This window comes from Prinia subflava, chromosome 9 (assembly GCF_021018805.1).
Source record: "Prinia subflava isolate CZ2003 ecotype Zambia chromosome 9, Cam_Psub_1.2, whole genome shotgun sequence".
NCBI classification, from domain to species: domain Eukaryota; kingdom Metazoa; phylum Chordata; class Aves; order Passeriformes; family Cisticolidae; genus Prinia; species Prinia subflava.
In genome coordinates this window covers 23598630-23623752 of record NC_086255.1, presented here as the reverse complement: position 1 = coordinate 23623752, position 25123 = coordinate 23598630, and the positions used below count along the sequence as shown (strand labels likewise).

General features: G+C 42.5%; 1 protein-coding gene across 6 annotated transcripts in view; it reads right to left on the bottom strand.

Moving 5' to 3' along the window:
- ZMIZ1 (zinc finger MIZ-type containing 1) overlaps positions 1–25123 on the bottom strand; it is a 339556-nt gene that overhangs the window by 139667 nt on the left and 174766 nt on the right. For all 6 annotated transcript variants that reach the window (XR_010081335.1, XM_063405933.1, XM_063405931.1 and 3 more), the window contains one exon: positions 16437–16546. Coding sequence is in view for 5 of the 6 variants with exons in the window: in XM_063405933.1 (XP_063262003.1) it covers positions 16437–16496 (60 nt within the window). In the remaining variant the exon portion in view is untranslated. The remainder of the gene's footprint in view (positions 1–16436; positions 16547–25123) is intronic.

Here is a 25123-nt window from a genome sequence, read left to right as displayed (position 1 = left end):
GGAAATCCAAATTGTCTGAGCCCACATTAAGGGAGATTTCAGTCTCAGGTTCAATGTCTTTGAAGTGTGCTTATGCCCCACTGCTGGGACATGCCAGCACAGCGCCTTCCAATAATCAAGACTTCAATCTTTGCTGCTGGCCAATGAGGCAAACGTGACAGATTCAGAAAGTGGCAGGGAGAAGCACACTCACTGTTCCCATCCTTTCTAGGAGCCTTGGTTTCTGTTGCTAGTGACAAATGGAGGATTATTTCCTAACTGAAAATACTTTCACATGCACAGAAGGCATGCAGACATTTCAGAGTGGAACCCTACCTCTCCTGAAGAAGATGGCAGGATTTTGAGAGAGAAAAAAAAAATTTGATTTTGTTTTGAAAATTGCATGCGCAATGTTGTTTTTTTAACTACCACATTAATTTCTGCCTTTTTACTGAACAACTGGAAGTCCTGATTTTAGAGGAAGTTAGCAAACTTACCTAATACTATTGTTCACACTCATCCCTCACTGTCTGCACTGCCAAAGTATTCCAACATTTTAGCGGGAGCAGAGGGATGGCACAGGAAAGAAAGAATTCAGTTTACATCAGTAATATTGCTACTGAATTCTCCAGTTCTGGTGATGGTAGATGTTTCAGTGAAAATTCCGGAAACAACAAAAAAGAGAGTATTTAGGAATTGTTGGGGTTTTTAAAGTAGCGGTTTTATAATTCCTGGAATTACTTAGAAAAATATGAAAATGATATGAGTGTTTAATCCGGGAGACACAAATCTCAGGGGCATAATTTTTAAAATATACCATTATTTTTAAATTCGTTGCATAATTTGGGAAAACGTGACTGCTCATTTCTAAGCATCTGGATGAACTATAATGTTCACAGCCTATTTTTTCTCCCTTCATCCCCTCATGCCTGAGTAGCTGCATATATTAGCTTTATGACAAATGAAGGGGAAAAAAAAAATCCTCCCATGCCAGGTTTTCAGGAGTTCCCAGTCTGTGAGCTTCCGGATCACGTTACATTAAATAATTCTTATTCAATGAAGGCTCTTGGTCAGAGGCCTTGTTTTAACAAGAGATGACTGACATGCAGGGCACGGATTTTTAAAACAATAGCAGCATTTGAAAAAGCAGACAGGCATTGTGCAAAGTGGGTCTCTACCTCTGCTCTACCAAGATGGGTAGAGCTCCCACTACCAAGCAGTGAGAGCTGTACCTAGGCTGGTTTTCAGAATTACATCTCTGGCTGATCATATAATTATTGGTGGAGGAGTCAAATGAATGTGTATACAGATTAAGAATCCAAGTAAGTACATGTAAGAAGCCATATTTTAAGGCTTCATGGAAAAAAGACCCCAAGAACAGAGCCAGCAGTTTGGGTTGTGAATCTTCCAAATAAAAGGGAAAAGGAGGCCTTTTTGAATGCCTCACTTAAACCTCCAGAGAGGTGACTGCCTGACACCAAATCTCTCAGTGAATACTGCTCCTTCCACAGACCACTTTGATGTGCAGGGGAAACACAAGTTGCTTCAAACCCTTCCACAACAGCACATGTAAGCTCTGCTAATATCAAATACACTGTTTCCAGAAGGTGAACAAATTGCACCCTACTGAATACCTGCTGTACTGGTAGGACTTAGGTCACAGATCTCTCAGAAGAGAAAAAATAACCCAAATCAAAACCCCCTTCCACACAGAAACAACATAAGGAAAAATTCACTGAAAGATATGCAAGTCTGTATGTGAAACAGTTTTTAGTAAGCCTTCCCTCCTTGTGGGAAGGGAAATGAATTGAGATTCACTAATCAAAAGCCCTAAGTAAGAGCTATGTAATGCTTATCCTCACCAGTGTTGCTGCTTGCCAGCTACACACATCTTCTCCTAAAGCTTACAGTGACAATTTCCCCATTGAGAAACACACACTATACCTGAATGAGAACAATTTTTATAGATATAGGCTAGCAGATAAAAAAGCAGGTCACACCCATATCCATATGCCTAATTTTCAGTTTAGCACCACATAAAGGTAATTTCTACTTACCATAACACCACCGAAAAGCCATATATTTTTTTCCTAGACTAAAGTTTCAATATGTATTAACCTTGCATTTCCCTATGGAAAAAAAGGCTCCTTCTACTTGCCTGTGCCAAAGCAGAGGTGACCTCAATGACTTGGTTTTAACTGTTTATTCTGTAACCCTCCAGCAAGTTATTTCACTGCATCAGGACTGACCCCTGAGGGTCTCTATCAGAACCCCTTTAAATACAGAAGGGATACTGAAATCCTGACTTCTTAAATGCAACTGCCTAACTGCAACTTGTTTAGAAACTCACTGGGCAAGATAAGCAATTCTATTAGTTCCATCATAGACTAAAAAACCCCAAACAAAACACAGGGAAAAGTGAGAATACCACTGGGCCCTGCCTCTGTGGAGAGGATTTGAGGAGTTTATGGGATGAGACAAAACCTGGTCCTCAGAAGACACTTCTTGCAATGTCACACACAGTTCTGTCTGGGATGTATTTCTCACAGCCTTCTGACTTCCTAAGTAATTTTAAATTCAGGCTCCCCTCCAGTTTTTCTTATTACAAAGGCCAAGGCTACTTTTGTGGAAAACAAACAAAAGATCCAGCATGAACCAAAGCATGAAGGCAGGTGCAATTCCTTCCCTCAGTTACGTAAGAAAACATTCCAAATGCCTACTGTGATTTTTATTTATTGACAACTTAAACACTGTACGTGGAGCAAAAAGCCCCAATGTCACTCACATCCTTACAACAAAATGCCTGCCTGAGAAGAATATTACATCTACTATATTCACTGAACACAAAATTAAAGAGATATTCTCAGTTCTTGATTCAAGAACAGAAGTACAAAACAAAGCTGATGCAAGATCCATCCATCAGTTTTGTTGTGAAGCATTTTCCATGCATGGCTCCATCATCTTCTACTGAAGTTACTGGCAGCATTTTGAAGAAGCCTGGCATGTGTCTGAAGTGTCTTGTCTGAAACTGTGCTTCTTGTAAACAAGGGGAAAAAAATCCACCTCATTAGTAGCTGGTTTAGAAAAAAGTGATAATGAACCAGATCTGGTTATAACACATCTTGGTGTACCTTCAAAGCTGCTAGTGAAAGGCCACCTAACAGTACTATGATTGCAAGCAATCATGTTTACAGCAAGTGGAGAGGATTTGAATGAATAAAATCTGAAGCCAAAATGAACAGAGCCAATGAACTGAATGAAGCAGTTATTTACCAGATTGCTTTCAGTATCATTTGCTTTTCAGAAGACTATTACCGAAACATGACAATTTCGATAATTGAAAAAACTTAGAAAATTTTCACTCTAATAATTTAGAACACCTCAGATCTAATATTCCCTTAGTCTGAGTGCAACAGAAATCACAGAAATACTTGATGCCTGTGAGTATACCATTATTGCAGGGATCACCAGGTGATGCTCTGAAGGGAGGGTCTGAGTTTCAGAGTCAGAACCTTTTTTTCTATGAAGCTCTTCAATTAACAGTCTGGTGTAGAGGAATAGAGACAACAGCAAAAGTTTTTGTTCTCTCTTTTACTACCTCCAAGAAGAGTAAACTGTACCAGCAAAGCCCTTTACTGAGGATTGCCGACATTTTATCTGGATTCCAGAGAAGATGGGAACATCTACTGCTGCCCGTGACCACCTGTGGCTTAAACGCTCTATTTGCCTAAAGAACCGATCATTTTTGTAAATTTGTGTGGACATACAGGCAGAGGATGCAGGTACAGTAGGACCCAAGTTCACCAAATCCACTGCAACTGTCTGTGTGCTCATTCCATGTTTACTGCTCTGTCATTTCCCGGAGGGAGGGCAACAACCATCGCGTTTACAGTTACATACAACAGCTGAGGTGTGGCAACTTTTGGTCCCAACATTTCAAAATAACAGCCACTGCTTGAAATTGTTACTTCTTTCCAACCAAACAGTGATCAGAAGTATTGATATACAATAAAATACCTGCAATGGGCACAAAAATATAAGCTTCATTTCACATATCAATTCAGGCCCTTATGAGCTAAAAAGGTGTATATAATGAAGATCCTATTATTTAGAAGGATACCAAAGCACAATTGAGTACTCTCAGTCATCTCACCAACACCAAAGTGGATGAAAACCAGTTCCTGCAATCCAAGATTCAATATGATTTTGCAGACTGAAACCAATTACCCACACTGAAACATGGTAAAGACAATGGCCTTATCTTCTCTAAATATAGAAGTCTGCAACCCATTTGTACACTTGTGTACCTTAGACAGAACAGTCTAGTAAGCAGTGCAAGAATCTCAGTCAAAATTAAGAATAATTACAGAGGTTTAATATTATCTCACACACATCAAGAAATGCTAACGTGACAGCAATGGTATGGAAAGTGAATTATTTAAACATGAAATGCGTATGTTCCAGTTTGCTGCTATAGAAAACAAATGTTGAATTTCAATTTGCAAATGACATATCTGGTGGAGGGTTTTTTTCCTCTTTTCTGTAGAATACATCAGACTGAAGGCAGAGACCTAATTTGCCACAATTTAACCTATTCAAAATGAGATGTCATGCAAATAAGTTTTTGAGCAGCAAACTGCTTAACTATGCTAAACAAGTTATTGCATTTATTTACGTGATGTCGCAGCAAATTATGAAGGCTGACTCAAGTTGTCTGTTTGTTTTGCCGAGTTACGTCTGCTCTGTGTCTCACTCCTTGATTTAATTGAACTGCTGAAGATAATATAACTTATCACGCAGACATTATGCCATGTTGTAGATTCTAGGTTAATTAACAGTAGCCTACAGTCACTGAATTTCTCACATGGTTAGCCACTTGGACCCTGTCTACTGTCTAGCTTCACTAATCAACGAGTCTGGGAATTTTACATCAGCGACACAAAACACTGGCAACACAGGGAGCTTTTCAGTGAACAGAAAAAGAAAACAGAGAGATGTAGGTAGCCTTTTCCTCGCTCTGAAATTAACCCCTTCCTACACACCATGTGGCGAGGCTGCGTGCTTGGCAAACGTTCTGGCCCACCAGCTGGGGAAAGTGAATCCAGGAGGCAGCTGTTCTCCTGCAGGACAGAAAGTCAGGGCTCCTGTTCCACAAGCCCTAGAATGCTTCTGCCTCCCTCTGCCTTCTCCTGCCTGCTCCCCTGCACAGCACAAGAGGACACATTCCTGCCTGCATGGTAAATCAGCCCCATTCTACACTACCAACTGGAGCTGCAGTGGCCCTCCAGGATGGCAGGCAGGGCAGGTCCTTGAACCCTAGCACTAGCAGGGGAGACAGCAGCAGTGTGAGCCACTCCAGGAGAGGCCCTTCAGGAATGGGCACGTGTTACAGCACATCATTTTTGCACACCAACACTAGTCTGGAGCTGGCCTAAATCGTAGGATCCATTTTGTTGGTAATGCTTGGTCTCATGGCACACTGTCTCTGTGAGCTCCCTTGCCCAAACATGTACCTCCAGCACTTTCAGTGCCTCAGACCACACCTGCTGTTCTGACTGCGATCCAACCTCCCAAACGCTGACTTTCAGTCTTTGCTCCCAGTGAGATCCCTTATGTGACTACACAATCATTAGACCTAGCTCAAAGAAAGCAGCAGCAAACAAAAGATAAGGCTGGGAGGGTACCAGGACTGCTCTCAGCAGCAGCTTTGGATTAAACGCATCGCGATACTTCTCCCAAAGGTGGAGCTGTATCATCAGTGTAAGAGGATGACACAGTTAAGTTCACAGCATAAATATTCCTCCTGCTTCATAACATCCTCCTCAAAAAAACCCCCCTGTACTTTCAATTACTTCAAGCCAGATAAATATTTTGTTATTAATATTCCTCATTATTGTCCATAAAACACAGTGCATACGAAGAGAGGTGCCAAAAGGAAACACAAGTTTTTACTGTTCCCATAGTGTATGTATTTACTCTTGAGGTAATCCTGAGACTTCAGCCAAGTTTAAACAGGTTCATCTGTATGCTCTCAAAACTTTCCAACAGGTCCAGAATTTCAAGGTATATAAAACCCAGTACAAAGCCCATCTCTTCCAAATGAGCCGGATACTCTGCATGACATAGATTTTGTGTACAGGTGGTGGCATCTGAAATACCTGTGTACAACTCTGAAGTTCACATGACCTGCTTCCTATTTTCAGCTGCAGGCATGCAGGTTTTCAAGCCTTTCTTGACAACAATGGAAACAAAAATTCTCATATGGTTGTAAAATCCATTAATTTAATAACAAAACCCAAAGAAGTAGCTATCAAAATTTATATATAAAAGTAAGTATGCTCAAAACTATAAATGCAGAAACCATAATTCCTTTGGAGCTAAACTGATTAATAATGGCTGGTGAACGAGCTGACCCACTTCTCCATGCTCACAGGACTTTTCTAACTCTGGTGTGTATCTCACTCTGACCCCAGAGATGGGATTTGGTGGCCAGGTGCTTTGGCAGGTTCTGCCAGGCAACTGAGGCTATTTTTTGTCCATTTGAATGCTCATCCAGACATATCTGCAGTTATGTGTAATGAAAATGCATTATTGTGCTGAAGGGAGCCTAAGAGGGGAGTAGGGAAGAATAGGAGCTGGACAGAGAAAGGGCAGAGAGATCTGACAGAGATTACCTAGATTACACACCCTTCGACTTCAACAACCTGGGAGCAGAATTACTGTGCTCCTGCATGTGGGGCAAAGGGCGTTCAGCTCCCAAATGAAAACTAATCACCTCTCTTAAGAATGTAAATAGGATTCCTGCTCAGACACCCTTGACAGAGCACAACCAAGGGGACACAAAGCTGTCTCTGTGTTACCCAGTGCACAGGTCCGCTGCTACTAGACCTAAATTTGATAGCTCACTCAGTGCCATAAGACCTGCAAATCAGCAAGAGCCATTTGCTTTAATACATTGATAGAGGCTTTGTTACTCTAAGCCCTGAGCAAGTTCTGTGAGTGAGCCCAACCAGGAGCCTGACTCCCCTCCCATGCAAAGGCCTCTGCTTCAGATCCCCGCCCACCACTGGCTGCCAGAAAGCTCAGGTACACAAATACAGGACAACACTACCAAAGAATACACTTTAAACATAGAAAATGACATAACCTGAAATAGGTAGTTTTGCCATATTTTTTTTTTACAGTCAATTGTGATTATGCATACCTTGCCCTATCCACAAGCAGCCATACTCAGTATATTAAAAACTCATCTGCAATCAATATTCAAAACAAATGGTCTTTTTCATGAGGATAGAGGGGAGTATTGAGCTCTTTTCTGCCGTTTGGGAGTGTGATTTCTGTTTATCTGGATATGGGTATAGATAGTTCAATTCTCTACAGATCCTTTCAATATTAAAGATTGTTTTATTTAGCAAAAAATTAAAAGGCTCAAGCTGTGCATTTTGTATTCAGATAATACCCCTCTCCAATTTAGTATTTGTGAGATTGAGAGATCCCTAATTAATAGAATTATCTTGCACTTACATGGCTCATTCCATCAGAGGCTTTATAAATATTTTATTAGGCTCACGTTTTGAGAGGCACTAGATATACTACGAGAGAGATTAAGACCATGTTAGTCATTCCTACTTATGAAAAACAGCAAATGGAGTCACCTTTTCCCCCTTTGTCCACTGCAGCTTCTTTTTCAAAAGAAAACAAATACTGACCAATGAGCAGTATCTCTTTATCAGATGTTTTAATAGTAAGAAAATACTGGGCAAGATTACATGCTAAACAAATGAGAAAAAGAACAAATAAAAAATATGATCATCACTGAACTGAAAAAAACCCCAAGCTATTCAGTTATGAACTGTAAGGGAACAAAATCTGCATTAATACAGATTTTCATAGATGTTTTTGTCATACACTTTTGGTATAAAGTGTGTGTAAAATTCAGTACTGATTTCAGAAAAGGTGAATGCCTGGTAATTGAACAGCCTTGTTCTGCTGCCTGGATCTCCTATACCGTGACTTTTGTGAGGATGACTGCACACCTATAAGCATGTGCTGGAGCAAAGGGACAATACTGCAGCCTTGGCTTGCCCATTAGTTTTACTAAAGTGTAAGAAATGGATTTAACATCTGATCCTCAAGAACTTACATAGAAGCCAGAAGAGCTAAAACAGGAATCATTCCTTAACTCTGCTGATCAGAACTGCAACATTGTCTTCCAGATCCATTCCTTTTGATCTACATAACTGCAGTATATTTACGATATACTTTGATAAAACTTTATGTTAAGTAAGGGAACATGCAGCAAATTAACCTTCTTTAGTCATACCTTGCTGTTCCACCCCACCCTCCCCTGCTGCGGACAGAACTGTGACTTGCGGGTCTAAAGGCTATGATCAGATCTGACTGAAGGTGGAAATGGGGCAGATAATGGCAGTGTATTTAAGTTCATCTCTTGCTTGTTGATGCAGTCTTTGTACCTTTCTTCACCCCCAGCACCTGCACTGCTGAGAGCAGTGGGAACAGTATGATTTACAAAGACTCCACATAATCAGAGAGGTCAGAATTATTTTTCCTCAAGCACTCACAAACTGATTTTGTGGGATAAAAGTCAAAAGACAAAGGTACAACTGCTTGCTCATTCTCCAAGGCCATGCTCAGGCATGCAAGGCTCTGGTCTCTTTAAATTTGCAATTACAGGTCAATGGAATTACGAAATGAGTTTGCCTAACCAGTTCACTTGCTCTTCCTGGTAAGTGAAACAATCCATTTTCCATCAGTATCTCCCTATTACATCATGCTAGCATGAGACCTCTGTGTGACTTCAGCAACAATGCTGAGGCTTCTTCAGCCCTACCATTCCAACAGGTACTGCAATGATACAGGAGCTTTCTTCTCGAATGGCCTCGTGATTTCCAGTCCTGATGATTTTCAGTCCTAAATATCTCAACATATCAAGGAGTTAATTTTCTCAAAGCAGTGGCCATACTCTTTCTGTTAGAATACCACTGCAGTATTAAAATAATGTTTCATTATTATAATAATATTTACATAAATTGGTTATGGGTTTTACTGATAAAAATAGGCTTATTTGTTCTAGACTTGCTTACCTGCTGTCTTGACAAAAAAGAAATCTACTTTCATAATGTGTTTTAGTAGAAGATTAAGTGAAGGACTCAGGCAAAATGGGGTGTCTACATAAATATTTCTGTGCTGTGAACCATTTCATAATTTGAGGTACATATCACAGCATTATGAAAAGTTTGGTTCAGTGGTTTTCCTTCATGCACTTCTTACCCTATCAAAGTGTTTTAAGGACATTAAAGAAGTATCACATCTTCCCTTTAATGGGAGATTATTGTCAAAAGTGCATTCTTTAAAATGAAGTAACACCACCTAAGAGTATCAAGTGAGTTGATGGCAAGGCAAGGGGGAAGCACCAACTCCTCTGATATATGTACTGAATCAACTTAAAAATTTTGATTAAAATAGATACATTTATTAATTTTCTGAATTTCAGGAGAATAAATTCACTGATTTTGAAAAATAACCAACAGTTTTTGGTATATCCTGTTGAACAGCGGCCCATTTGTTGGACGTATTTTGTTCTGCAATTAATTTTTTTTACTCATTTAAGTAATTTACTTATTGAGCTTTTTATAGCACTTTATAGTGATTTAATCTTTATTATTTTAATCTCTTAATCTATGCACAGATAAAATCTCAAGGTGATTACTTAAAATGATGACTACACAAACTGATACCACTGCGGAAGATGTAAAATTCACATGACCTATTCTCACAGGTCCTAGCAGCCAGCAGGGCATTACTGAGATATTTGCAAATCAAAAGGAAAAACGCTTCCCCAGACAGTTCTTCAATTACAAAACTGCCCACAGCACCTGCTGTGTGACCTGCCCACGTACAATGTGTAACTGCAAAGAGGCAAGAAGGAGTGAACACCACCACTGAAGACACTTTTCCTTCAGGAGACGATGGCACAATCTGCACAGCCAAAGGCTCTTGGTATTAAGAGCACTTTTGTCACTACAACTCTTTTGAAAACACATGCGTAAGTGCATGGTCCTCATGTGCAAACTCTAAGGCATCCCTCTGGATTTTCTGTTGCACACAATACCAGCAACTCGAGTAGCAAGCGCATATGTAAGAAGGGAGATCCAGAAACGGCAGGACAGAAGTCAAAGATGTCACCAGCTGTGTCACATTTTCTCTGTGGAGCTTGACCCAGCTGCTGACAAAAAGGACTTCCTATGCTCATCTGACACCAAGGTGACATCATGGGATCAACTGACAAATTTCCAGAATTTTCAAATATTCATCCATATTTACTGAAAGATGATTTTAAACAACAGGCCAGATTAATTTGTTGCACAGAAAACAATACTAATTCCTATGGGTACTGGAGGTTTTCTGTGTGAGTTTAAAATGCGCATTTTCCATTTTGAAATAGAAATACTAAGGATTCTAACACAACTAATATTAAGAGTAATAACACCCCAGCCCTCAAGGACAGGTGCTGCAGTGAAGCAGCAGAACTGGGAATGGGCAAAGTGAAGCTGCCGCAACTTTACCAATCCGCCTCACAACATGAAGGGTTACATTCCGCCCACTGGAATCAGATAAACAAACCAGCCAAATACTGCACACAACAAGAAGGTGCTCTCTTCCCCCTCCCCACCAGAGGTGCTTCTAGCAAATTGCCTCTTTGCTCTTTCCCTTGCAGCTTCCCCACCAGGATGCAGGATCTAATAGAGCAGGAATGTTGACTGACAAGTCTCTAAACGGACTAGAGGAGAGCTGGTCTGCTGTCAGCTTTTCCTGAACACACTTAAGTCTAGCAGAGGAATATTCCAACAGACTGAGCACAAAAACAGACAAAGAACTTGGGGCTATAGACCCCAGAAAAAAAGACACCAAAAAACCCATAGCCACTAACACAACATTGATGGACCATTCAACCAATAAACTGTAACACTTGAGGCCCACAAAGTGTCTTTTTAAGGAAAAGGTATTTTTCCCCTTTAGCCTTGTAATTTCATATTTAGCTGCCAAAACCCCTGTAACACATATATAGAATACCAAAAAAAGTATATTCTAAATAAATGCACTCTTTTTATAAGAACATTTCTAATTTTCAAAGTTCTTCAAGAATGAAATTTGCATGAAACTACTGTGGACAGTTTTGTAAGCACATGCAAATGAAAAAAAATGTATGGGACGCATTTTTCATTTTATTAAAACTTTTCAACTGTAATTTCATACCAGTTCCTGGTAACCAGTCCAAAATATACTAAAAATGACATGTTTAGGACTGCTTAGCATTTACATGAATCTGCAACAGTAACACTGAAGAGCAGAAGAATTAGTTCAAACACTTCAGCACTTAAAAACAGTTATGTAAATATACAAAGAATTCTATTTTTCCCTGAATTGCAAGCTACCAAAAACCTAGCTGTTGAATGATAAAAGAAATGGGCTTGCTTGTTTCCAATTTGAGCAAGAAAATATCAACACAAACACACAGCAATTACAACTTTTAGCATATCTCTCTGAATGGCTGGGTAGGCACTAAAAAGCATTGCTAGGCAGCAATTCAGCAAGCCTTCTGGAAGGAAAGAGGGGAGAAATGCTAACGGGTTTCTGGAAATCAGCTCTGTGACGTGAGTCTCCAATTACGTGGTGATCCAGCATGATTTGATGACACCGCCCAATGTGCCCTGCTGCACCATGACACAAGCAGCAGAAACAACCTTTTCTGTTCCCACCATGATCTAATACTACTGACACCAGAGAGCCTTTTCACACTTCTGCTTAACCTGCTACCAACATCCCAGCACAGCTTTAGTGCAGAGCCTAACAACTGTACTCAGCACAGCGGGGAGATATCACACACACCCTTTCTGAAAGGGGCGGCTTCCTCGTGATTTAAATATAGAAAGGGTTTTTTTCTGTATACTTCTTTGCAAGAATTTCAAAAGAAACATACAGAAGCCTTACCAAACTGACTGACAGCAAACAGAGACACAAAAGGTAGAAGTCCCTAGATTTATAATAGCTCAAAGTTTTTCAAGTAAACCCATTAGAGTAAGAGTAGAGAGATGTTACCCAACCTGCTGATTTTCCCTGGCATTTGCATCTATCGCCTAACAAAAGCAATGGGCAGCCTGGTTAAAGCCACTCCTCTGGACTGCTATGAAGAAGGCTTTCAGAACTCCAGACCATTCTTTACTGGGACTTTCTATGCAGCAGGAGCCAAGCTGGCTCCTTTAGAAGGCTGTGCCTGGGCAGCAGGCAGCAAGGAAGCTCTCAAATTCAGCTCTGTGCCCGCCTGAGCCAGCTCCTGCTGCCCCACAGCCTCCTGGTGGACATCGTGCCAGAGCCACCTGAGCCATGAGCCCCCAGCACATAAACACATTATTACTGCAGCCTCCAATATGGCAGGGAATTCTCAGGGGCTATCAGACCTTTGATCCACACAAAAGTAATTTTGTGGTTTTGTTTGTATGGACAAAGACTTCAAGAAAAAAGCCTGGGCCCCGAACATCCAGCTTCCTCCAGTGTACCCTGAGGAGCCTCCTGTGTCATGACAAACTAATTGTACGTGTTAAGGAAAGCCTGTTACTTTGGCTTTTTCCACTGTACATCAAAAAAGCCATGTTTGATTTTAAAGCACACACACTTACAAATACTAAGGGAATCAGCTACAAAGAGACCACACAAGCTGTTCCAACCTTCCACAGAAGTCTGGGGTTTTTTTAAGCATAAATACACAGCCACCTCTTCAGTTTGCCCTTTCATCTATTCTGAAACACTTCTTAACACACACTTCATTTCCTAACTAGCTGATCATATACAAGTTTTAGGTTTGTAGCTTTAAAGCACTAAAAAAGATGAAGGTAGAACACAACCTTGATCCTGGAACAGAAGTCAGCAAGGATATTGTGGGTGTCTCACAAGTCACAGAGCTGGGAAGAAAGAAGCCTGTCCTGACCCCGTGCTGAAACCCGATCTAGTTAGAGGCACATGGATTACCATTTATAGCATTTCTCAGGGGCTGGAGTGAGGGGCAAGCAGGGCGGCAGACAGCTCTCAGTCTGGCTGCAGGAGCCACTGGCTGCCGGCAGGGCTATAAAACTTGCAGATGCTGGGCGCCAAGGAAGGATGGCTTTCCTCCCCCTGCTGCAGTGCACTTCCACACCACCTCTGTGTTAACCACCCCAAAAAGCACGTGTGTGCTCAGGAGAACAGCAGCACTGTTTGCTCACAGTCTGGGAAAAGAGGATAACAGACCACACCAGGAAGAAAAGGCAGACACATTTTTGTCTGACCCTGCAGTTAATCCCCAGAATAGGTGAAGATATATTTATATGGCCATGCAAGGTAGTGCTTTGCTCCCAAACTCAACATGCACAGAGCAGTGTGAGGTTCAGTACTCAATGGGTGAACTGGAAATTACTCTTTCTAGTATTAGCCAGCTAATGACCTCTCTCAAAGAACAAATGTCCTCAAGCAGGAAATTTATGACCCTGTGACAGAGTTGAGTGTCTTACAAAAAGGCAGTTAGTTTCTGTCTCTTTCTCCACTATGGCAAAGATAACAACACAAGATTTTCCAACTATGAAAAAGCAAACAGCAGTTTTGATGCTACTTTCTCCAAGAAAACAAATTATTTAAAAAAAAAACCCCAGTCATTACTCTCCAACAAAACTACAAGTAGTGTCACTTGCACAAAAAAAGAGAAAAGCTTTCTGAGAAATAATTTTGGTGTTCAGCCACTGTCTTAGTTAGCTACAGTTTGTCACAAGTTGAAAACAAGAGTTTTCTTCTTCTCTTCTATTTTTGGGGCCTAAACTGAATGGGGGAACCATGAATCCACAAGCATTCCCAAGCAGGATAGCTCCTTTTCGGGCATCCTTTGAGCTCTGACACAAGCATGCTCCTGGTCTACCAGAAAAGCTTTGTTCCAGGATCAAAGGAAACAGAGAATGCTGTGCAAATTCTGGGCAGCCTGACCTTCTTATCTTCCTCCTGGCCTTCATCACTGAAGAAATAGCCGAGCTGCATATGCAAAACCCGCACTATGTATAAATGAAGTTAGCGCTTTAACTGACAGAGTACCCATTACATAGGCAAAATTATCTCTTTAAAACTTTAAGAAGTGTAATTTGGTATTCTCTTATCTAATTAAAATAATATAAATTATGTACAGAAACCGACAGCTCTAGAAAAAGGAGCTGAGCAACATCTTCCATTTGTCTCCACTTGATGTAAAGGTCTGTTCTTACAGCTAGAAGGTTAAATTGTTCTGCAATTTAACCTTCATTCTTCATCCTATGGGCTAGCATGGCCAGAAAGGACACCAATTTGTACTAGTCAAGGGCATGTTTTTTCTGAACCAGACAGTTCTTCACAAGAAACAGGCATGAAATCCTCAAATTCATATTTTCCTCAGGCCTCTGAAGGACCATTAGATGCTTTAACTTTCACTGCAGATGATGAAAGAGAGAGACAACACAGAGTGAGGCTGGATTACGACCAGCAATTCTGCAGGAAAAGATTCCTATTTCTGCTCTTTGACCTGTGAACTAGCTTTGTTTGATTCGTTCTGAAACCCTCTCTTATAAAGGAAATACGGAGTGAAAAATCATTTGGTTTACGTGTGATCGTGTGTAGTCTGTATCACCCAAAGCGTGGTCAGACTTGCAAAACCCCACACATTCCTGCATTACAACACATTCTAGAAAATGTAAACTTCCAGTAATATCTCGGCAAAGCTATAACAATGTAATAATAGATACTGATGAAGCCAAGAGAAGAGAAACACATTCTTACAGAATCAAAGAATATATCAAGGGAATATATCAAGAAGGGACCTCTAAGTATTAGTAAGTCCAACTTCCTGCTCCTCACAGGACCACCTAAAATTAAATCATATGACTAAGAGCATCATCTGGACATCCCTTGAACTCTGACAGGCTTGGTGGTGTGACCACTTCCATAGGTAGCCTGTGGCAGTGACTGACCACCCTGTCAGTGAAGAGCCCTTTCCCAGTGCCCAGTCTGAGCTTCCCCTGACACAGCCTCACTGCATTTTCCTGTGTCCTATCGCAGCTCACCAGAGAGACATCAGCACTTCCCATGGGCTGCTTCTCTTGAGGAAGTTGTAGCTAAGCAAATAAATTTTAAAATCCAGCTACTCATCCAGTACTACCCCCTGCTTATATTTTATCAGTTCTTTGATTTAGGGTGCCTGTGTCTACAACACAAATCTATCAACAGAGAAATGCTCTGCTGCCTCCAGAAGCAATATGCATATGTCCTAGGGCACAAGGAGGCAGGCAGCTTTTTAACTTAGCTAATACAAATAAAAAACTAAAGCAGCAGGACTCTGCTGTGACCTAACAAAGTAAACTGCTCAGACAACAGTGAAAAATTATTTGGGAACATTATTTCATGGAGTAATGAGTTTCTGTTTTTCCAATTCAGAAAATTTCAACCAGTCTGAAGAGATGAACTTTGGAGCTCATTTTGTGGATCCAGATGGGATCTTCAAAATATCTGTGTGCAGGTTGCATTTATGCACCTGTTTGCTGCATGCATGCATGCATGCATTGATTTAGAGATAAACACAGGAAATACCAACAAAAAAATTTATCTCGCTCACCTCCTCTAAAAGGACCATTGCTATGAAAATTCTGTTAGGATTGTTGCATGTGGATAACAACATACATGAAGGGAGAATACACACTGCAGCCCTAGAGAGCAAAGTTCACTGAGAAGGGTAAAGCAGGGAAAGACTGTCTTTGCATCCTTGCCATTATAGTTTCACTCGGTTATAAAAGCATTTGCAAGCACAGTTACAGTGGGGAAATCTGTAAATAAGACATAATTCACTGAAAGGCAGTGGCATGTGAAGAGCCCTTCATCTTCACAAACAGATGCTTCTGAAAATGTTACCTCGCAAACAGAAGTTTTTACAATCTCCATGCAAACTGATTAAGCAGCACTCTGAGCACTTGGAGGCACGCCAACCATCCAAGTTCTGAGTCTCCAGGCAGTGCAGGTCTCAGGTCAGCTGCTGGATTAAAATCACAACTGGCCCATTGGAACTGTGGATTACTGTGCTCAGAGCAGTCGAATGACAGCCGCCCGCTGTGACCCTCCAGGCTGAGCTGGCACGACAAGCACCACTCTGCTTCCAGCTGAGACAGATCTGTCCAGTCTCCAGGCTGAAGATTTCTTAGAAAGGTGTAAGGGGAAGTTTGGCTTTTGAGGTTAATACACCATCACAGATACTCTCTTGAATGAGATTACAGTGTCTCTCACTCCTTGCCTCTGAAGGGCAAGGACACTCATTAAGCAACAGGTAACTGTTTCATGCAACACCTGCCACACAACACCCAACCCTCGTTTGGCAGCAATGACCCCCACCTTCAGCTTACCTGTTTTATGCACTGCAGCCGGTCATTGGTCTGCTGTATGTGCCTGTCCATAGAATTCATTTTGATTGTCTCCACTCTCTTCTACCTGAAAGCCATTAAAATCCCTCAATCTGCAAGACAAAAAGGACAACAAAGATCACTGAACGTGGTCCCTACACTTTCACCACCTGAACAATTGAACAGAGCTGCTTGCAAGAAACCCCTGAGCACACTGTGAGATAAAATAATAATAATCCCAATAACAATGCCAGCCCGGCTTTTGCAAGGACAAGGGCATGGTGATTCTTCCTAATCTTCCTCTAGGAGAAAATACCTACCATAAATATTAAATGAATCAAATACAGCAGAGAATTACATGGCCAAAAATAGCACAAAACGTGTGTCCTGAAGAAACTGGATTTCTGTACTGAAAATAAAAGCAACAGGTACATTTTGGACTCTCCTCCAACAAGCAGATCTATTTCATGAGCCCTTGAAATGACCAAGAGGACAGGGCAGGAAGGACTGCGATTCACAGCTCAGCCTAGACTTTAAGAATGACAAATATTCAGATGCACAACCAAGCATATATGGAATAGACATAATCTTCAGAGCAAAGGGCTGCACAGTTCCTGCCGTCTAAAAAAATTGTGTTCATTCAGGTATCTACAGTTGAGTAAACTACTTATTACTTCTGGAAAACACAGCCTGCAGTCTTTAGACCCATCTCTTAACAAACAATGTAACTTAAGGCAAATTAAACCTTCCTGTAACTTAAATCTAGAAAACAAAAATTAAGGCTCAGAGTAGTGTTTGGAGTTCGTGAACAATGAGTGGGCACAGAAATATACATCCAAATGCCCAATTTACACCAAACTTTATAGCAGCACAAGCAAGGTCCCAGTCCTGCACAGAAACCTCTCCCTCGTGAACCTCTTCAGTGGCACTGAGTGCTTTGTTATTCAGAGCACTTCATGACTAAACTCCACTCCCTCCATACACATAAGAGAGACAAATTTTTGAGATAGTTGTCTGGTTAGAGAAGCTGCTCACCACTTCTGGTACACTACCCAACATCTCTTCAGTTAAACAATTCCAGCACTGTCCATACTCAACCCGCTGGAGGGGAAGAGTGTTCCCCATGGTGGGAACCTTGATTACACAGCTCTCACAATGAGACAGACCCCAGACCACAGATCCGTGTGCATCCCACACACCCAAACCGCCCGAGATTTCTGTACCTAGCTGATAACGTTCTTTCACGGCTCCTGCTGGATTAGACTCAGGGGAGAAAATCTTTTCTGCTAAACAGCTAAATGAGGTCTTAGAATGGCAGCTCAAAGCTCCTCACCTCCACACTCTAGACACAAGAGGGTTCAATAAAACATTCCTGTCAATAAATTATAATACTTGTGAAACAGAAGAGCCAGTTTCACATGCAAGTATTATCTTTTGATTATGGCACTGCCACCTTCTCAATAACAAATGCCATCCAAAAGTCCTCTAGCAAATGTAAATTGATATATTTTATTAAAAGCCAGTTACACAGTCTTATCTCCTGTAGGACCCCCAAACAGATCTCAGTAGTCATGAAGTTTAATCTCTCAGTGGACAGCAGAGGTATCTATCAAGAGATAAGCTAGCCTAGACATGACACTACTTCAGCAGTGATCCATCTTACAAGCTAGGACACATTATCTGCATTTTAATTGAACATCAGCACACACAGAGAAGGGCATACTGAAAACAAATACATATACAAGCACATAGATGTCTGTTGAAAAACTTGAAGAGATGCAAACTGAGGCACCTATTTTTTTAAGAAAGTCATGGCATTTTTGAATGATACAATTTCATGTGTACACGTTTGCTACCTAACAGTTAACCATAAACAAAATCCAAGGTTCCTATCAGCTACCTGGGCCACAGCTTGTTGTAGTACTTGTCCAAATTGCCATTTCTCTCACATGGCACAGCTTCTCAAAGCCTGTCTGGAAAGCAGAGGAGCAGAATACACAAAAGTAACTCATCTAACTGAGTGGGAACCCGACAAGGCTCTTAGAGGCAGGAGTGCAATCTCCTACTCTCCTACACGGACAGGGCACACAAATTCTGTAATAAACTGATCAAATTCAGTCTCCAAAATAGTTCTGGTCTTAAAACCCAACTGCTCTCATAGAAAAGCACTCTCTAACTCTCAGCCTTCCCCTGGTGGCTAGGAGAATTTTCCCTTCCATGCTCCATTCCACTTGTTCTCACGTCATTAGCTCCATGGCTGAGTCTTTGCCCTGCCAGGCTCCCTCGGCCTCTTCCCCCCACGGCATGGATGGACGATCACCCACCAGCTGTTGCTGCTTTCACAGCCCAATCTCATTTACTGTCTCCTGGTCAAGGGAAGGCCCTCTGCCCACTAACTCCCCTGGACAGTAAACATTTGTTGCATGAACCAGACAGCCAAAACTTTACACATGAAGCCTCATCACACACAATGACACAACGCTTTGTATCTGAAATGCCCTGCCTCACCGCCGCAAGACTCATCTTTATCTTTCTCTCAGTCACATTGTAAGAGCATCAAATAGAGTAATTTTTTTTCAGTGAGCATACTGGCTCTAAGTAATTTCTGCTATAAAAAACGCAGAGCTTATTAGTGGGAAACCATTATTATCTGGAAATTACTCTTTCATGGGCCTCAGCAAGAATTAAAAGATTAAACATGGAAAGTGAAAATTATCATAGAGATCAAAAATTTCACCATGGCAGAATAAGCATTTTGACACCAGACCATTTTGGCTGGAAGAAAAATAACAGCAGAATTAAATTTCCAGTAACTATACCTACTACATGCTGGCCTCGCCCCCCACATGCACATCCACGTCCTGAAATTTTAAAAAATGCCCTTTCTGTCGATCTCATCCTATCTTAAAAGTAGCAGCAAGATCACCTTAGTCGAAAATAACAGTTCTTAAGATACAGAAAGGCCGTCAGGGCTGAATAACAACAGACTTCTATTCGGTTAAGTGCTGTGCACTTATCAGGTCACAAGTGAAAACGACTTTGCAGGGTCCCTGACTGCCCTGTGGTGTCCCTGCATTAGACAGCACGCTAAGATTCAGGCCTGCGAGCAGCTCAAGAGACAGCGGGGGATATTGCTGATCAGGATTAAGGCTACTGGCAGAGGAGGATAGAGAAGGGAATTTTTCCCTGTACTTTGTAACAAATCCCCTCTGTTTGATGCACACATTAGCCAGAAAGGTTGTACGCTACTGCTTTACATGCTAACTCCATCCAAAAGGATAAACAAAAAAAAAGTGTTCCCAGCACCTTCTGGTAATTCAACAATAAAAATCCCCTTCTTTCTTTTCTGAGGCAAAGACCCAGTCTCCCCCTCTTAAAAAAAGTGAAATATTCTTCCTTCTTCCCTCCCCTCTAGCACTGAGAGTTTATAGCCCTAGGCTATAAGTAATTAAAGAGGCCTCATTTACATATTTATGATGTCTCAAAAATGGAGAATGGTTTTTTTAAAGGAACAGATGTATCGACCTGTTAGCCTTTTTTTTCTTAACCCTAAACATACTGAATCTTTTAAACCAGTAGTACAAATCCCTCTTCTATATTGATAAACAAATGAATTTTTTCACTGCCTCTACAAAAGAATTTCACGAGATTCTGCTACACTCTGTGTTGGGTGACAGTTCAGGTAAGGAGACTGAAATTATTATATCACAAACTGAACTTTCAAGTAACATAGTTAAGAAAAGAGTTTAGTAAAGTGTGGTCCCCACCAGTTCCTAAGGCAGCCTGAACAGCCTCCTAGAGAGGGGAAAGAAAAATCAAGCCAAACGTTTCACCACTGCTTCAAACATGTCTAAAGCCATTCAGAGTTGTGAAAGTGAGTGTGGATTCAGTTCTGCTCTGGGGTGAGCTCTGCCCATGGCCAGAACTGCCATCCACAGTGAGAGCTCTGCCCCGTGAGACCAGGGAAAACTGCTCCCCTGCGGCCAAGGGAGACCTGAACCCTCACTGAAACAGGCGCAGCCTGCTCCCTGAGTTTGGAGAGACTTCACATGGTGCCTCCTGCCCTTGTCCCACAGGCTTCCTTCCCTCACTGCTGGGCAGAGAGGACCTGAGCGGAGCTCACCGGAGACATCAGCTGCTGCCCAGCCCCACCAGCCCCAAGCACTGCCACCCACCCTCTGCCGCAGCAACAGGGTGCCATTCCTCCAGAAACAAGCTCTTAGCAAATGGTCTTTCCACCAGAACTCCATTCTGAGGGCAGAGGAGGAAGGGCAGCCCTTCGCAGGAGGCAGGGGAGGCTGCTGTGAGCGGTGCCCGAGGCCAGCAGCACAGCGTTACCCCAGTCTCCATCTCCACAGGGGACCGGCCACCCGCGGGGGCTGCACCAGACAAGATCCAATTCGGAGGCACTGCGGACCACTCAGGGCAAGGCCATAAATAAAATGACACAGGAAATACCTTTATCGGTTAAGAAATTTCAACAGTAGGTGAGAAGGGAAAATGAAGATAGTTCCTTAAGCAGGGATTCAGCATAGCAGCTCTAAACATCCCTGCCCCCTGCCGCCACAGCACACAAGTTGGTTAATGCTGTTTATTCAGTCAGCTAAAAACTAATCATTTCCTTCAAGTCTCCAGCATGCAGAGGGTCCTACGTGAGGGCAGACAATCTGTATCTACGAAGTGACTTTGATGAAGCAACAAGGCGGGCGGGAGCGAGGGCGGGAGCGGCTGCGGCGGAGCGGGGCCGAGGCCGGGCCGGGCGAGGGCAGGTGCGGCCGCGGCCCGCCAGGGGGCGCCGCCGGGCCGCGCCACCGCCCGCCGCGGGGCCGGGGAGGACCGGGGGGGACCGGGACAGCCCGGAGGGACCGGGGGGGACCGGGACAGCCGCGGGGACCAGGCGGGAACAGCCGCGTTCTGTCGCCTGAAGCACCGACCCCCGAGGAGCCAGGTCCGAAGGAGCCCAGCAGCTCCCGGGAGCCTGTCACCTCTCGTGATGAATTTAAGAAACATCATTTCTCTCAGCGCCCTGTCCTGGTGGTATACAGCGGCGGTCCGGAGACAAAACCCATCTAATTGCACTTGACAGTTCCCCTGCCATTAAACATATTGTCAGAAGTTGTTTCTTGGGCTATCAGAAGGCACGTCCGTGTGCATACACACAGGCTAACGCTCCTAATCGCGTGTAATCTCATGGATCCTCCGCCGCAGCCCCGGCGCGCCCGCCCGCGGCACAGCCCAGCCCCGAGCGCAGCCCCGGCACGGCCGGGCACGGTGCAGCTCGGCACGTCTGCGCTCGGCACACGGCTCACACGGCAGCCAAAGGGCTCTCAGCCCGCCTTCAGTGCGAGGATTTGCACAGACGCTTTCAGAGATCATCTGCTGGAGAAAGTTTAATATCTATCCATGACAACTAATTTATTTCTTCTACTAGATATGGTACAAAACCCATAAAATGTCAGGTGGAAGGCTGTTTTCATCATTAAACACTTGAAAAAGGAAGTTGTTTTAATAAAGCTTTATTTACCATAAGCTGTTAAATAGCTACTGCTGTTGGCTTTGAGCTATTAAAAAGGGCCAGATGTGAGACAAAGCAGCGTTTGTTATGCTGGGTGAGGAAGAATAGATATTTGTGCTGTGCTGCTTTCCATTGTTGCTCTACAAATGTGCAGTAATCCCCAGAAGACTTTCTATCATCTTTGACTGCGAGAGAGGGAAAGCGAGTGTGTGTGTGCGCACAGCGCCCGGCAGGCACAGCTTCAGGGAGGTGGGAGCAGGTTTTTGTAATTTATGGTGGCTTGAGCTGCAAGGGCTGGCAATTTTGTCGGGTTTAAGGAAGCTGTTTCCGCAGCCGTGTGCTCGGGAACGTTTTTATATACGGAGCCTATTATATGCAGGCACCAACAGCCAGCCGGATACACACAAAAGCAAACCCACACATGCCTTTGAAAAAAAAGACAGCATGACAGCTTGCATAAGCAAGCCTGCTGGACTCCTCTGGGAGGAGGAGCGGCGGTGCGCAGAAGTTGTTCAATCATGAAGCACATCTGCACCCTGATTACAAAAGCAAAGGTGGTCGGGCTAGCTGGAAGCACACACACAGCACTGCAACATGACCAGTACTTACAGTAAAGACATAGAAATATAAAGAAACCCTCACACACTGTGTAAGAGAGAGCTAAGGAGAGGGCTCCCTTGAGCCTGGACAAGCTGGTCACCAGCCAGCACTAACCATTAAGCACATGAACTGCCTTTTGCACCGGCAGCCCTCACCTCCAGCCCGCTGGCTGAAATGAGTGGTTTCCTCAGACCCAGAGCAGCATCTGCAGATCACAGGTAATTGCCCTGCTGCATGCTTGTATTACAAGGTTGGTTTCCCTGCATTCCACCCAGCTCCCAGTGTAATCAGCTCTGTCAGCTTGTTATCTTAAGGGAGAGCAAGGAGGTAAAAGGACACTGCAGTTTAAAACAGCAAGAGATAATAATACAAAATTAAAGGCAAAAGTGTGTGGAAGTGTGCTACTGGGGAGCCAGAGCTGAGAGCCCTGCTAGAGTGCTCTCAGAGGCTTTGCACACTCCAATACAGACAGATCTGCTAGAACAAACATTGACAGTTCCACAGCAGAACCCACTGATCCAGTGGTTTACTGTATGTACTGTAGCTTGCAGGTAAGAAATACTAATCCTCATTGGGACAGCTACAAGCAAATGAGCCATCCCTAAAAGCTTGCTGGGTTGCGCTCAGATAATTTCATAACCAGTGTCCCTGATCACTCACACAACAATGCTGTAAAAAATCTCTCCCTGATAAATTGCCAGTCTCTAAGCTGAAGCAGAATCAAGCACCTCTTGCCACCCTCTGGGCCTGGTGGGAGGATTGCAGAAGTCAGGTGAGCATTGGAACAGAAAAAGGTTTGCATTCTGGCATGCAATGCTTGCTCATTTACCTAATGAAAGCTTGGTTCTTCCAGAGGTTCTGTGGTAAGATGCAAAGTATTTGCTGAGAATTCTTTGTGTCTGCCTACCAAATCCTGCAAACAGGCATGTAATATTGCTACCATCATCTGGCTTACACACCTTCTGGGGGCTGCGTCTATAGAGCTCCAGCAAAGAACACCCATGAAGTGAAAACTTTTCCTGCTTTTGCTAGACATTTATCAGCTACTGAGGAAAACCAGCTGGTTTGGACATAAGCACCTAAGTTATTTGCTTAAAACCTGAAAGATGAGCTACAGAACACAACCTAATATAAGCATTTTCTAAAGGTCTGGAGGAAACAGTAATGACCTAAGCAAACTGTCAAAGACTGTCTCAGAAGGATGAGAAAAGGACAGAGGTGAGATGGCACTAGCAGCAAATATTTTTAACAATTACCTGTCAAAACTTGAAGATGCTACTCCGTGTTTGCTATGCTCCTATAGCATCTCTCTTGGAGCAAATAGCCTGGCATATAACAGAGAGAGGTCAAAATCTCTTGGGTCGGCCCAAAGAAATACTCCTAGAAAGAACTACCTGAAGCCCACAGTGAATTAGAAACTACAAAGATTTGCATCCTGACACTGAAGGCCCTCTTACTTATCTGATGAAACCAGGCATGTTTTGGAAGTTGAACTGTAGCATTTGAAGGATATTGCTGATTTCTTCTCATGATACTGAACCATCACAACTTCTGTTCCTCATTACTGAGTGGTAACACAAAGAATATAACAATCCTCCATCCCCAAACTATATTGTACCAAGTCAAGGAATGAGGATAGGTTTGGACTCCTTTTTTTCCCCACTAAGTTTAGCATCATAAAGAAGGCATATAGTCAAAGTGGATGGTAATTTCTCTTTATTATCTATAAATGTAAGATCTATTAATCCTTTCTTTCATTTTATGAGACAAGAAAGTCCTCCTAAGACCAGTGATTTCCGATAAGCCACCAGGGAAAGCATCGCTACTTTGGAGAAGACCACTCAGGGAGAGGAAAGGAATAGAAAAAGTCTCTGGAGAACAGAGCAACTGAATAGCTGCTTTGAGACACAAGCTCCAACAATTTTGACATCAGCCATTATTCTGGCCTGCTCTGATGAAATTTAAATATTTACCAAGTTCCCCAGAATAGAAGCAATATAAATTTCAGGAGGACCAGCAAAAACCTTGAAAACTAAATATATCTGAACAAGTGAAGTAGATGTTGGATGGCTGTGAACTTTTGTAACTGAAGAAACAGAACAGTTGCTGGCAGCCGAATTACATTGCCTGCATTGCTTTCAGGTGCTATCCAAAGGGGCTTCTCAGAAACTTTCCACTTGATTTGAGTTATGACAATTTAGTGCTAGGGGCTTACTTTCTTTTAAGTAACTTAAACTAGAGATATTGGGCATCTAAACAAAACTACAGTTTTGGTAATGTCTATATTTTATCATAATTTTACGGCAGCTGACTCGATAGGCATCTATATTAATACTTCTGGACCGATATACCTTATAGGAACATACATTAAAAACCAAAGGATTTGGTTTTACTGAATTGTCAATTGGATAAACATTCAGTATTTCAAGTTGCCACCAAATCCTAAATTTTAAGAAACTGTACTGAGAGTCTGGGTAAAATGAGCCAGGATTGGACAAACAAATCAAATGACTGTGTATCCCTCATGGAAAGCTCTTCTGTACACACATAATGAAACACTGTGTGAACAATACAC